Source organism: Ursus americanus, chromosome 1 (assembly GCF_024610735.1).
Source record: "Ursus americanus isolate L20-20 chromosome 1, mUrsAme1.1.p, whole genome shotgun sequence".
NCBI lineage: Eukaryota > Metazoa > Chordata > Mammalia > Carnivora > Ursidae > Ursus > Ursus americanus.
Genome location: NC_142127.1, coordinates 46,437,720 through 46,449,779, shown reverse-complemented (window position 1 = coordinate 46,449,779; position 12,060 = coordinate 46,437,720). Strand labels below are relative to the sequence as shown.

The window sequence follows — 12,060 nt, the reverse complement described above, 5'->3', positions numbered from 1 at the left end:
AGATTTCTTTCTCTTCTTTAGACTTTCTACTTGAAACACTTTTCTCAAAATATTTGTTATCTTAATTTTTTTTTATCTTAAAATAGTCATAACTTTTCAGATACCTAATTACTGAAGCAGCAGAAAACTTTCCAAATGAAAAATAAAAAGGATACTACAGACCTTTCTCTCATTTCTTCAGTAGTCCTTTCTTTTTCCCTAACCAGCAGCGCTTACGTGATTTTCAGTACTCGATATTTTAGATTTGGATGTGGAAAGAGCCAGGTTTTAAATTTCTGTCATCATTACCTTCTGAAAATTCTGTACCCTAAGCCAGGGGAGTAAGCAGGAAAAGTGGACTTCTCTGCTAGAGTATCAAATATATCATGACACCGCAAAGGGGGGATGGGTCTCTGATGAATCCCGTTAATGCTGAAACATATCTTCTCTACTGAACTCCAAACTGACAGCCTCTAGTGCTTGACCTGGTTCCGCCAGCTTGGGTATTGTTCAAGGTGGCACCTCCCTGGTTTGACTGGTCATTGGGCTCTGAAAGCATGAACACATCTTCCCGAGTCGTAGAGGTTATCCACTGTATTTTGTTGCTTTGATAAAAATGGGTGCAGAGAATTGAGTGAAATTATGGGAGAGGGGTTCAAAAGTACTGACCTTATTCTTTTCCAGAAAAACCGTTCTTTGCAGTGCCTCTCTATTTTGTGCTGCCCTCTGCTGGCTAATAAATTTGGTAGTATTGCGTGTTGAGAAAAACAGCTGTAGAAAACACTGGGGGCTGCTATCACTTCTACTTGCCACTAGAAAGTCGTTTCCCATTTTGTTGTATGAAATGTGGGCTCAGCGTATACTGATTAATTCAGATGCGCTGAAGATATAAATTGTAGAAAATGTGTGAGGCTAATTTGGTTATTTATATGGACTTTGTAACGCCTGTGAAAGAAATAATTCTGCAGCTTATTGCATGATTAGCCAGATTTTCCAAATCATTGATGTGAAAATCCAGTGTTACTGTAAATGATATGGACATTTTTTTCTCCACGTTTGTATTTTTCAGTGGCTGCTAATTTACAGAAGATTGTAGATGATCCCAAAGCTTTAAAAACCTTGACATTTAAGTTGGTAAGTTCAAAGTTCTGGAAAGAAGGTAAATATTTTGCCGTGCTCTGCCAGCAAGGAGTAACAACACAGTGTAATAACTTGCTCTGTCATTCCACTGCTGCGCTTGCTTTCTTCTGGGATCCAGTTTTGCATTTGTCCTTTGCCGGTTTAACCTTTGGGAATGTTTTCTGACCATGACCGGGAATTTCCTCTTGGATAAGCGTGGCTTGTTTCGCAGTGCATCTCTCAGAGCGGCCGTATGAGAATCTTGGAGCCCGTACCATTTTGCCTCTAGTTTGTATGGCACCTTGACCATATAGACAAAATTAAGCCTAATTCCAACCAACACTCTTAATAAAGCTTCCCTAAAGTGAAAGCCAGGTGGTTCTAACTTGTAAAAATTGAGGCTGATTGTTGTAGAAATGGTTTAGGTAATTGGAAGCGATTGTGGAGCTCCTCACTGAAGGCTAGTGAACAAAGACATAACGTTTTAACACCACCTTTCGAATCACGGTAATAGATTCTCGTAGAAAAGAGGTGTTGCCGCACTTTTTCTGCACTAGTGGACTTTAAATTTAAGAACTAGAGCAGCCAGAGAGATACAGATCCTGAGCGCCCAGGCATCGTTCTGAAAGCTAGAGCTAGGGTGACCATGGCTGGAAACGGGGGAGCCGTCCAGACAGTCAAAAGCGACGATTTTCCTGAAAGTTTGAGTAAACAGTACATTAAGTGACTCATTTTAAAATTATAAATCTTATCAAGAGCCAGTCAGAATGCCTCAAGCAATTTAAGATATAAATGACTAGCACTTTGCTGTGCACAATATATATTGATGATCTTTTTTATTTCTTGTGAGAATTTAATGGAAAATGCACATGGCCAAAGATGTGAAATGATTAGTTACAGTAAATGTTAGCCCTGTGCTAATTAACTTTCTGGGTCTTGCCTCACATCTAATTTCAGATGGCTAGGCTGGGTGACAAGGCGAAAAACACACAGATTCTCACAGAAAGAATTTATCTGAAGAAATTTGTTTTGTTTTCAATAACAAAAGAACATTTTTCTCAGACATAGAATGATAAATTAACAAATTGAAAAATTACTCTTCTGCTTTAGGACTTGTGTGTCACCTCTATTATGTTTCTAATTCACCTTCATCTTTGTAAACGTTTCATTCCTATGAGACTATAGTGATGAGAAAACGGTATCCTGTGTCAGGATTTCACGCCTGTTAATGTTCCTTTATTTTTTTATAGTGTAAGAAAGAAGTTCTAACATACCACCTCCAGAAGATTTGCCTCATTTTGAATATGTAAACAGAGATAAGAGACGAAAGCTTTCGTGCTGGCTTATCCCCACACTCGCTAAACTTGCTCACCCATGAAACAGGGATAGCAACCCTGGCCCTTTCCTGGTACCTGAGGTCTTAGAGAAACACCTTGTGTGTCCTCTCTAAACAGTAGGAAGAAGGTCAAACTCCCCTCATCTCCTACTCAATTTATTACTTCTGCAGATTCTCTCGCTTGACTCTGTCCTCTTCTCTCCATCCCTATTTCCAGCGCTCTAGCGGGATCCTCTCATCTCCCAAATCGGATCTTCCTGCCTACAGTTTGCCTGCGTCTGGCTCCGTTCACCACACTGTGGCTATAGCCAGAGTGCTTCTTCTGCATTGCAAAATGCTCCAAATACTTGAGTGGTTCTCCACTGCCCTCTCCTAAAACTCAAACCCCGGACCAGATCTCCCTTTTGGGCTTCCGCTTTAGTACCTTCCTGGGTCTCCCCTCATTCTGTCCTCTCTCATTCTCATCCTCTGTCTCCTCCTACTTTTGTCTGCTGGCCCTTTGTATGTGCTTCTCTCTCTCACTAAAATATTCTCCCAGCTTCACCAGGCTGCTGCTTTGGCCCCCCAGCACCTAGGCATGTTCCAGCTTTCTGCTTAAATTTCACTTTCTCCAGGAAGCCTTCTCTGACATCCAGTCCTGGCTCAGGTGCTCCTCCTCTATTCTGCCCCACGAATTCATCTCTCTAAGAAGTCTAGAGGCCCCAGGGGCCAGAGCCTACTGCCTAGCACAGTAGCTGGCACACAGCAGGGGGCTTGATAGTTAAAATATACCGGAATAATACAAACCTCCGTTAGAAAAACTTCAGCCATCATTTTTTCCTTAACATTTATTTTAATCCCTGTAAAATAATTAAGATGGTGATTTCTGCTTCATGCCCTCTTTTTAGGGTTCCTTTAAATCCTGGACCTTGCCTGCAGAAAGAACAAGAATCACTTTCTTAGGCATCCGCTGTTTGCTAGACCGTGCGTGAGGTGGTTTACACACTTCATCTCAGTTCATTCAATCCTCACGATCCCACAAGTTGGTGATATCATTAGGTTCATTTTCTGTCCTGGGAATCTGAGATTCTGGGGGGCTAACTTGTCCAGGATCATACAGTGTAGACCCTGCAAATTTGACTCCGGTCTAGCATCCCAGCCCATCCTCTCAATCGCTGTTCATTCTGAGAGGCAGGGCTCTGCAGCTCTGGGATTGTATGGCTTTCTGTTTCTCTGTGGATTCCTGCTTTTGGATGACTGGCTCTGTGGACAGTGGTTGAGATGGATTCTCTCCTGTACCTTAAGCAGATTGAATAGTATTGGCCTGTCCGGCACGAGAGTCCTGCAGGAGAACCCAAGCCAGTCTTCCCTTCCCCTAGTAGCCTGAGAATGTAGTAGTGTGCTGTTCCCAGAAGATGGAAATTAATGGCTTTTTCCCCAAAAGATAGCTGAAGATGCTAAATAAAGCCAGACTCAAGAGCGACCTTCTGTTTCGGTCACTTTGCTTTCTGTCCAGCCTTCTTTCAACCTGGGGGGGTTTCTTTGTTGTTACGTGTTGCCAGCCAGTGTGAGATCCACTCGATGGAGCTCATTTGAATTGCTTCTTGGCCTAATCTTCTGTAGAACGCTGGCTCCTGAGAGAGCCTCAGATTCAAATGCACTTGCTTTCGTTCATCAATTTGGCTGTTTTCTTGAATAGAAGAAAGTATTTCAGAAGCATGTTTCCTCACCAACTACTGCTGCTCGTGGTCCTTTTATCTCTCAGCTGTTTATCATTTTTATCTCAGAGCTTTCTCTGCTTTCTAAAGGAGAGTGGCAGGGGCCTGAAAATCGTCTAAGAACAAAGTTGTATCTTGGCGATGTGGTTCTTCACCTCAGAGAGCAGTGGTTTACTCATGGGATGGTTGGGGCACTTCGCAAAATTACTGTTGTCTGGGTCCTATACCAGATGTCCTACGGTAATTGCTGTTGGGACAGCCTGGGCGTTGGGCATTTTAAAGTGTTCCTTGGTGATCCCAGTATTCAGCCACGGCTGAGAGACATGCTGTTTGTAGACAACTCAGTCTCTAACCTCTTTTCTCTTTACTCTCCCACCACTATTGGAAATATCAGGCTCAAGTTTGAAAAGGTGGCTGTCCTTATATATCTGCTTATACAAGAAAAACAGTGGCCCAGGGAGCAAGGATATTGGTTAAATCAAGAAGTACATTTACTTTTTTCCCTGCCCGATGAGATCTTTAGCTTCATTTGACATATAATAAGTGAAGTATGATTTCCATTGTTGGCATGGCCAGAGGCAGGGAGATCAGAAGCGTGTGTGTGTGTATAGCACTTTTAACAAAGTGGTTCAAGCATAAGGGGCATTTCAGCTCAAGTGTAACAGGCCGTGAGTGCAACATCTCAGTACTGTTTTATTGTTGATTGTTATAAGCCTTGCCTTGAGACAACTCTAAATGTTTAAGGCATTTTTTAATCTTCTGCTTGCAGTTTTATAAAGTAATTGAGTCTTGCTGCTTTCAATGTGAAGTTTTTGAAATTGCATTAGTACAAATACGAAATTACATTAGTAAAAATATAAGACAATTCACCCAAAAGAATACAAATTTTAAGTATATGTAAGTAACATCCAGTTGGTACACGTTTACATGAGCATTACAGATCTTACTTACTGAAGTTAAATAACATGCATTACACAGAGCAATTTCATAAGCATTTTGGCAATTTGTGACTAACGGGCCTTATTTTTAGAGGCTTTCAGCATAGGCATAGTTGGAGGCTGTATCACTCAGGCAACATGTCCTGAAGGACAGGGAAAGTGAAGACTGAAATGAGATTAAAACTACTAAACATCCCCCCCACCGCCCGAAAGGGGAGAAAAGTAAGACAAAAATCTTAAGGGAACCTATCAGTTCAAGAAGAGCCAGGAAGCAGCTCTGGGTAGCCTGTTGCAGTCTGAGACAATGGTTCTCCAAGTGTGGTCCCCAAACTGGCAGTGTCAGCTTCATTGGAAACGATCTGATAAAAATGTAAATTCGACGGCTACATCTCAGGCCTAAGGAGTCAGAGTCTCTGGGAGGTGGGGACAGGAATCTGTTTTAACAAGTTCTCCAGGTGATTCCGATGCATGAGAAAGTTTGAGAACCACTGCTTGATGGGAAACTTGGAGCTTCACACTTTGGAAAGTGCTTGGGTAGAACAGTGGTTCTCAAACTCTAACTTTTGAATCACCTAGGGAGCTCAAAAATCCCAGGATTATATTTTCAAACTTCCAGTGGTCCCAAAGCCCACCCAGGTTTGGGGTGGAATATACTAAATCCTTTGTTGTCATTTCCACAATCTTCACGGCATCCTCACCAGAAGTAGATTCTATCTCAAGAGACCACTGTGCTGATCCATAAGAAGCCAGCTCCTCACCTGTTCCTGTTTTTTCCTGACCTTGCGGTAATTCAGTCCCATCTTCAGGCTCTACTTTTAATTCGAGTTCTCTTGGAATTTCTCCCACATCTGCAGTTACTTCCTCCACTGAAGTCTTGAACCCCTCCAAGTCATCGGTCAGGGCTGCAAGCAGTTTCTTCCAAACTCCTGTTAATGTAGACGTTTTGACCTCTTTCCACAACTCACTTGTGTTCTTAATGGCATCTAGGAAGGTGAATTTTTCCAAAAGGTCTTCAAATTTCTTTGCCCAGATCCATCAGGGAATCACTGCCTGTGGCAGCTATAGCCCTCATGAAATGTATTTCTTAAATAATAGGACTTGAAAGTTGCAATGACTCCTTGACCCATTAGCTGTAGAATGGATGCTGTGTTAGTAGGCATGAAAATGACATTAGTCTCATTGCCCCATCTCCATCTGATCTCTTGGGTGACCAAGGACATTGTCAATGAGCAGTGATATTTTGAAAGGAATCTTCTCTTCTGAGCAGTTCTCAACAGCGGGCTTCAGATATTCAGTAAACCATTTTGTAAGCAAAGGTGCTGTCTGTTCCATTAATAGACCACAGATTCTATAAATAAATAATATAAATAAATAAATAAATAAATAAATAAATAAATAAATAAATAAAAAATATAGCATAATTCTTAAGGGCCCTAGGACTTTTGGAAAGTAAATAAATAAATAAAAATAAATAAAAAAGGACTTTTGGAAAGTAAATAAATAAATAAATAAATAAATAAAAAATATAGCATAATTCTTAAGGGCCCTAGGACTTTTGGAAAGTAAGTGAACATTGGCTTCAACTTAAAGTCCCCAGCTGCCTTAGACCCTAACAAGAGCCAGCCTGTCCTTTGAAGTTTGAAGCCAGGCATTGACTTCTCCTCTCTAGTTATTAAAGTCCTAAATGGCATCTTCTTCCAATAGAAGGCTATTTTGTCTACATTGAAATTCTGTTGTTTAGTGTAGCCACCTTCTTTAATTCTCTTAGTTCTGTCTTCTGGAAAACTTACTGCTCACCTTGGAACCAACCTCTGCTAGCTTCCAACTTGTCTTCTGCAGCCTCCTCACCTTTCTCAGCCTTCCGAGAATTGGAGAGAGAATTAGGGCCTTGCTCTGGATTAGTCTTTGGCTTAAGGGAATGTGGTAGCTGGTTTGATCTTCTATCCAGACCCCTTAAAACATTCTCCATATCAACAGTGAGGCTGTTTTGTTTTCTTATCATTCATGTGTTCACTGGAGTAGGACTTTGAATTTCCTTCAAGAACTTTTCTTTTATATTCACAGCTTGGCTGAAAGGGTGCAGAAGCGTAGCTTTTGGCCTGTCTTGGCTTTCGACCTGCCCTCCTCACGAAGTTTAATCATTTCTAGTTTTTGATTTAAAGTGAGAGACATGCACCTCATCCTTTCACTTGAACCCTTAGAAACCATTGTAGGGTCATTAGTTGGCCTAATTTCAATACTGTTGCATCTCAGGGAATCAGGAGGCCTGCAGCCTGGGAGAGAGATGGGACTAGCCAGTGAGTGGAACAGTCAGCACACATACAACATTTATAGATCAAGTTCACGGTCTTATATGGGCATGGTCCATGGGCCCCAAAACAAATGCAAAATTAAAATCAGAGATCACTGATGTCCTATTACCATAACAAATATAAAGAGAACCTTTAAAAAATTGTGAGAATTTCCAAAATGTTCCACAGACATGAAGCAAGCCAGTGCTGTTGGGAAAATTACTTCGTACAGGATTGCCACAGACCTTCAATTTGTTAAATAAAAAAATAAAAATAAAAAATAAATGATATCCGGGAAAGGCAATGAAGTGAAGTGCAATAAAGCAAGGTATGCTTCTGTACTGAAGTACCGTGGTTGTCTCTAAGAGGAGCTCTTGTGAGATTAAGTTGTAGGCTGAACTAGCCATTTTTTTTTTTTTTTAATATCCCTGTGGAACACCATTTTTACTTGGCAGGATAACTGACAAACTGTGGTTATTCAGACTAAGGCTTTGGCAGATATTTTTTCAAAATGAACCAAGTGAGCCTGACATTTCAAGGAAAACAACTGACAATATTTGTCATCAATAATAAATTTCAGCTTTCGAGCAGAAAAAGGATTTTGGAAAACTTGCATCTGCCACCGTAAGCTTGACAACATCCCCGTACTTACTTGTTCTGATGCGATTAGTCATGTGTGATATTAATGAATGTGACTGGTCGACATTGTATATTGAAACATTGAGATTATATAACAAACTGTGTCATCAGTGGAAGATCTGCATAATTCAGCAACACTGAAAAAGCCTAGTTGGGTAAGAGATCAGTTCAAACTGCAGGCTAGACCACTAGTTTCTGGTGTGACAGACCACGTGGTCTCAGATGCCACAATGCAGCTAACTTTTAAGAAACTCCACTTGGTAAATCTTGGTAACAAACAATACCCACAGTTACCCGAAAGATTTTTAAAATACTATCTATTTGCTTTTTCAACTACATATTTATATGAGGCTGGATTTTCTTTATATACTTCAAGGAAAACCACATAAGACAATAGATAGAACGTGGAAGCAAATATGAAAATCTAGCCATCTTCTGTTAAGCAAGACGTTGAAAGAGATTTGCAAAACGTAAAGCAGTGCCACTCTGCTCAGATTTCTGTTTTGGGAAACTGTGGTTATTTTCCATTAAGATTTTATTTATGTTAGCACGTAATGGGTTTATTATTAGATTTAATGAATAGTAAGTGAATAATTTAGAAATTTGTTTTAATTCAGTATGAACAATATAATCTACATAAGCATGTTTGTTTTTGATTATTTAGTACTTTAATATTAAAATCATGTTTAAAATATTTAAAAATTTTTTCAGGTTAAGTTTTAATTCCAGTATAGTTAACACAGTGTTACGTTAGTTCCAGGTGTACAATATAGTGATTGAACACTTCCATACACCGCCCGGTGCTCATCACAGCAAGTACACTCCTTAATCCCCATCGCCTGTTAAACGCATCCTCACACCCACCTCCCCTCTGGTAATAATCAGTTTGTTCTCCAAAATTAGGAGTCTGTTTCTTGATTTGTCTCTTTTTTCCCCTGGGTTTTTGTTTCTTGTCTTTGACTTATTCACTTAGCATAATACTCTCTAGCTCCATCCGTGTCATTGCAAATGGCAAGATTTCATTCTTTTTATGGCTGGATAATACTCCATCGTCTATATATATACACCACATCTTTATGCATTCATCTATCAGTGGATACTTGGGCTGCTTCTGTATCTTGGCTATTGTGAATAATGGTGCTATGAACATAGGGGTGCATGTATCCTTTTGAATTAGTGTTTTTGTATTCTTTGGGTAAATACCCAGTGATGTGATTGCTGAATCGTAGAGTAGTTCTAACTTTTTGAGGAATCCCCATACTGTTTTCCACAGTGGCTGCATGAGTTTGCATTCCCACCAACAGTGCATAAGTGTTCCCCTTTCTCTACATCCTCACCAACACATGTTATTTCTTGTGTTGTTGATTTTAGCCATTCTGACAGGTATGAGGTGAAATCTCATTGTAGTTTTGATTTGCATTTCCCTGATGATAAGCGATGAATATCTTTTCATGTGTCTGTTGGCCATCTGTAGGTCTTCTTTGGAGAAATGTCTGTTCATGTCTTCTGCATGTTGAGTTTCATAAGTTTTTTTATATATTCTAGATACTAGCCCTTTATTGGATATATCATTTGCAAATATCCCCATTCAGTAAGTTGCCTTTTTAGTTTTGTTGATAGTTTATTTTTGCTTTTATTTCTCAGTAGACAGATCTAGAAAAAAGATGCTGTGGCAGATGTCGAAGAGGCTACTGCCTGTGTTCTCTTGTAGGATATTTACGGTTTCAGGTCTCACATTTAGGTATTTAATCCATTTCAAATTTTTGTGTATGGTGTAAGAAAGTGGTCCATTTTCTTTCTTTTGCATGTGGCTGTCCAGTTTTCTCAACCCATTTGTCAAAGAGACTTTTGCCCATTGGATATTCTTTCCTCTTTGTCGAAGATAAATTGACCGTATACATGTGGGTTTATTTCTGGGTTTTCTGTTATGTTCCATTGACCTGTAGGTCTATTCTTTTTTAAAGATTTTATTTATTGAGAGAGACAGAATGGGAGGGAGAGGGCGAGAGAATCTCAAGCAGACTCCATACTGAATGCAGAGCCCAACTCGGAGCTTGATTCTTCAACCACAAGATCATGCCCTGAGCTGAATCCCAGAGTTAGATGTTTAACTGACCAAGCCACCTGGGCACCCCTACATGTCTGTTTTTGTGCCAGTACCATCCTGTTCTGATTGCTACAGCTTTGTAATTTAACTTCAAGTCCAGAATTGTGATGCTCCTAGCTTTGCTTTTTCAAGATTGCTTTGGCTAGTCAAGGTTTTTCGTGGTTCCACACAAATTTTTAGGATTTTTTATTCTAGTTCTGTGAAAAATGCTGGTGGTATTTTGATATGGATTGCACTAAATGTGTAGATTGCTTTGGGTTGTATAGACATTTTAACAGTATCTGTACTTCCAATCCATAAGCATGGCATGTTTTGTGTTGTCTTCAATTTCTTTCATCAGTATTCTCTCTCTAGGTATCTTATTTTTGGTGCAGTTATAAATTGGATTGTTTTGTCAGTTTCTCTTTCTGTTGCTTCATTATTGGTGTGTAGAAGTGCCACAGATTTCTATACATTTTGTATCCTGCAATTTTACTGAATTTATCAGTTTTAGCAGTTTTTTGGTGGAGTCTTTTGGGTTTTCTATATATAGTGTCAAGTCTTCTGCAAATAGTGAAAGTTTTCCTTCTCCATTGATTTGGATGCCTTTTATTTCCTTTTGTTGTCGGATTGCTGTGGCTAGGACTTCCAGTATTACATTGAATAAAAATGGTGAGACTGGACATCCTTGTCTTGTTCCTGACCTTAGGGGAGAAGCTCTGTTGGTTTTTCACAGATGGCCATTATGTTAAGGCATGTTCCCTTTGTTGAGGGCTTTTATCATAAATGGATGTTGTACTTTGTCAAATGTTTTTTTCTGTATCCATTGAAATGATCATATGGTTTTTTCCTTTCTCTTATTGATGTGATCTATTACATTGATTTATGAATTTTGAACCACCCTTGCATCCCAGGAATAAATCCCACTTGATCATGGTGAAGGATTTTCTAAAAAAGCATAAGCATTTGCAGTCCTTGATAATTTTTAAGAGGAGTATAAAGGGTACCAGAAGCCAAGAAGTTTGAGAACTGCTGCTTTAAGGGTCTCTAGTCCCTTTGCTCTAGAATCCGGAATCCTCTGCATATTGCCCTCAGTGTTTTTCAGGCCACAGTGCATGAGACAGGGACTCAGCCTTGGTGGAGAGTCAGCAGAGTAGTGGGGGAAGAGCCGAGTGCCTGAATGAGAGCCAGACAACCTGGCCTGTGCTCTGCCAGAAAACTGAATGTTCCAGTGTAGCTGCAGGAGGCACTGGGGACAGAGGCTGAGACATGGACTCCCTGTGTGATGTACCCACAATAACCACTGGTTTGATCACCCACTCACACTGTAAGTTCTCCCTTCCATTACTCTTTACAAGACGGATTCAAGATTTTTCTTTTACCCATTATTGGATATTTTGTTTTTATTTCTAGTCATTTTCACCTCCTGCTATTCCCATTGCCAAATTTCTGATGTATCTTTGACATCCACTGATGTGTTTCCCATTGGCTAGCCCCTCTTTGTCACTGCCAACAGCCGCCCTTGCTCCTGTGGTGTTTGTCATTTGCCTATTAATTACACACATTGTGTCTGCCCCCATTCACTGCATTGAGAAAATTACATTAGCAGTAGTGGAGGAAGAAAGGAAGGTTTAGGGAGATACTCAAGCAGTGGTTGTGGAACAAGAAAATTGGTGGTGGTGGAGAGGTATCCCCCTACCTGTCTGACAAACACCCATGGGAAAATATCTCGGCTGAAAAGCCTTCTGTGTCATTTTGTTAAAAGTGATAAAGAGAAGAATGGTTCTGATCTTACTGCGCCTGACAACACAGTGAATCTTGCCAAGTAAAACTAGAGAAATCATTGGACAAAGTAAAATGCCAACTTATATTTCTACCCTTTAGGCTATTGATTTTCATATATAAGCATAAGTACTGACACCATTATTTTAAAGATAATTACTTAAAAATACTCAAGTTATATATTCTAATTAGC

The 12,060-nt window shown here is 39.9% G+C and overlaps 1 protein-coding gene across 5 annotated transcripts in view; it reads left to right on the top strand.

Moving 5' to 3' along the window:
* The window catches only part of STK39 (serine/threonine kinase 39), a 439,620-nt gene that overhangs the window by 423,729 nt on the left and 3,831 nt on the right, over positions 1–12,060 (top strand). For all 5 annotated transcript variants that reach the window (XM_045780401.2, XM_045780409.2, XM_045780437.2 and 2 more), the window contains one exon: positions 1,049–1,113. In XM_045780401.2, coding sequence (XP_045636357.1) covers positions 1,049–1,113 — 65 coding nt within the window. The remainder of the gene's footprint in view (positions 1–1,048; positions 1,114–12,060) is intronic.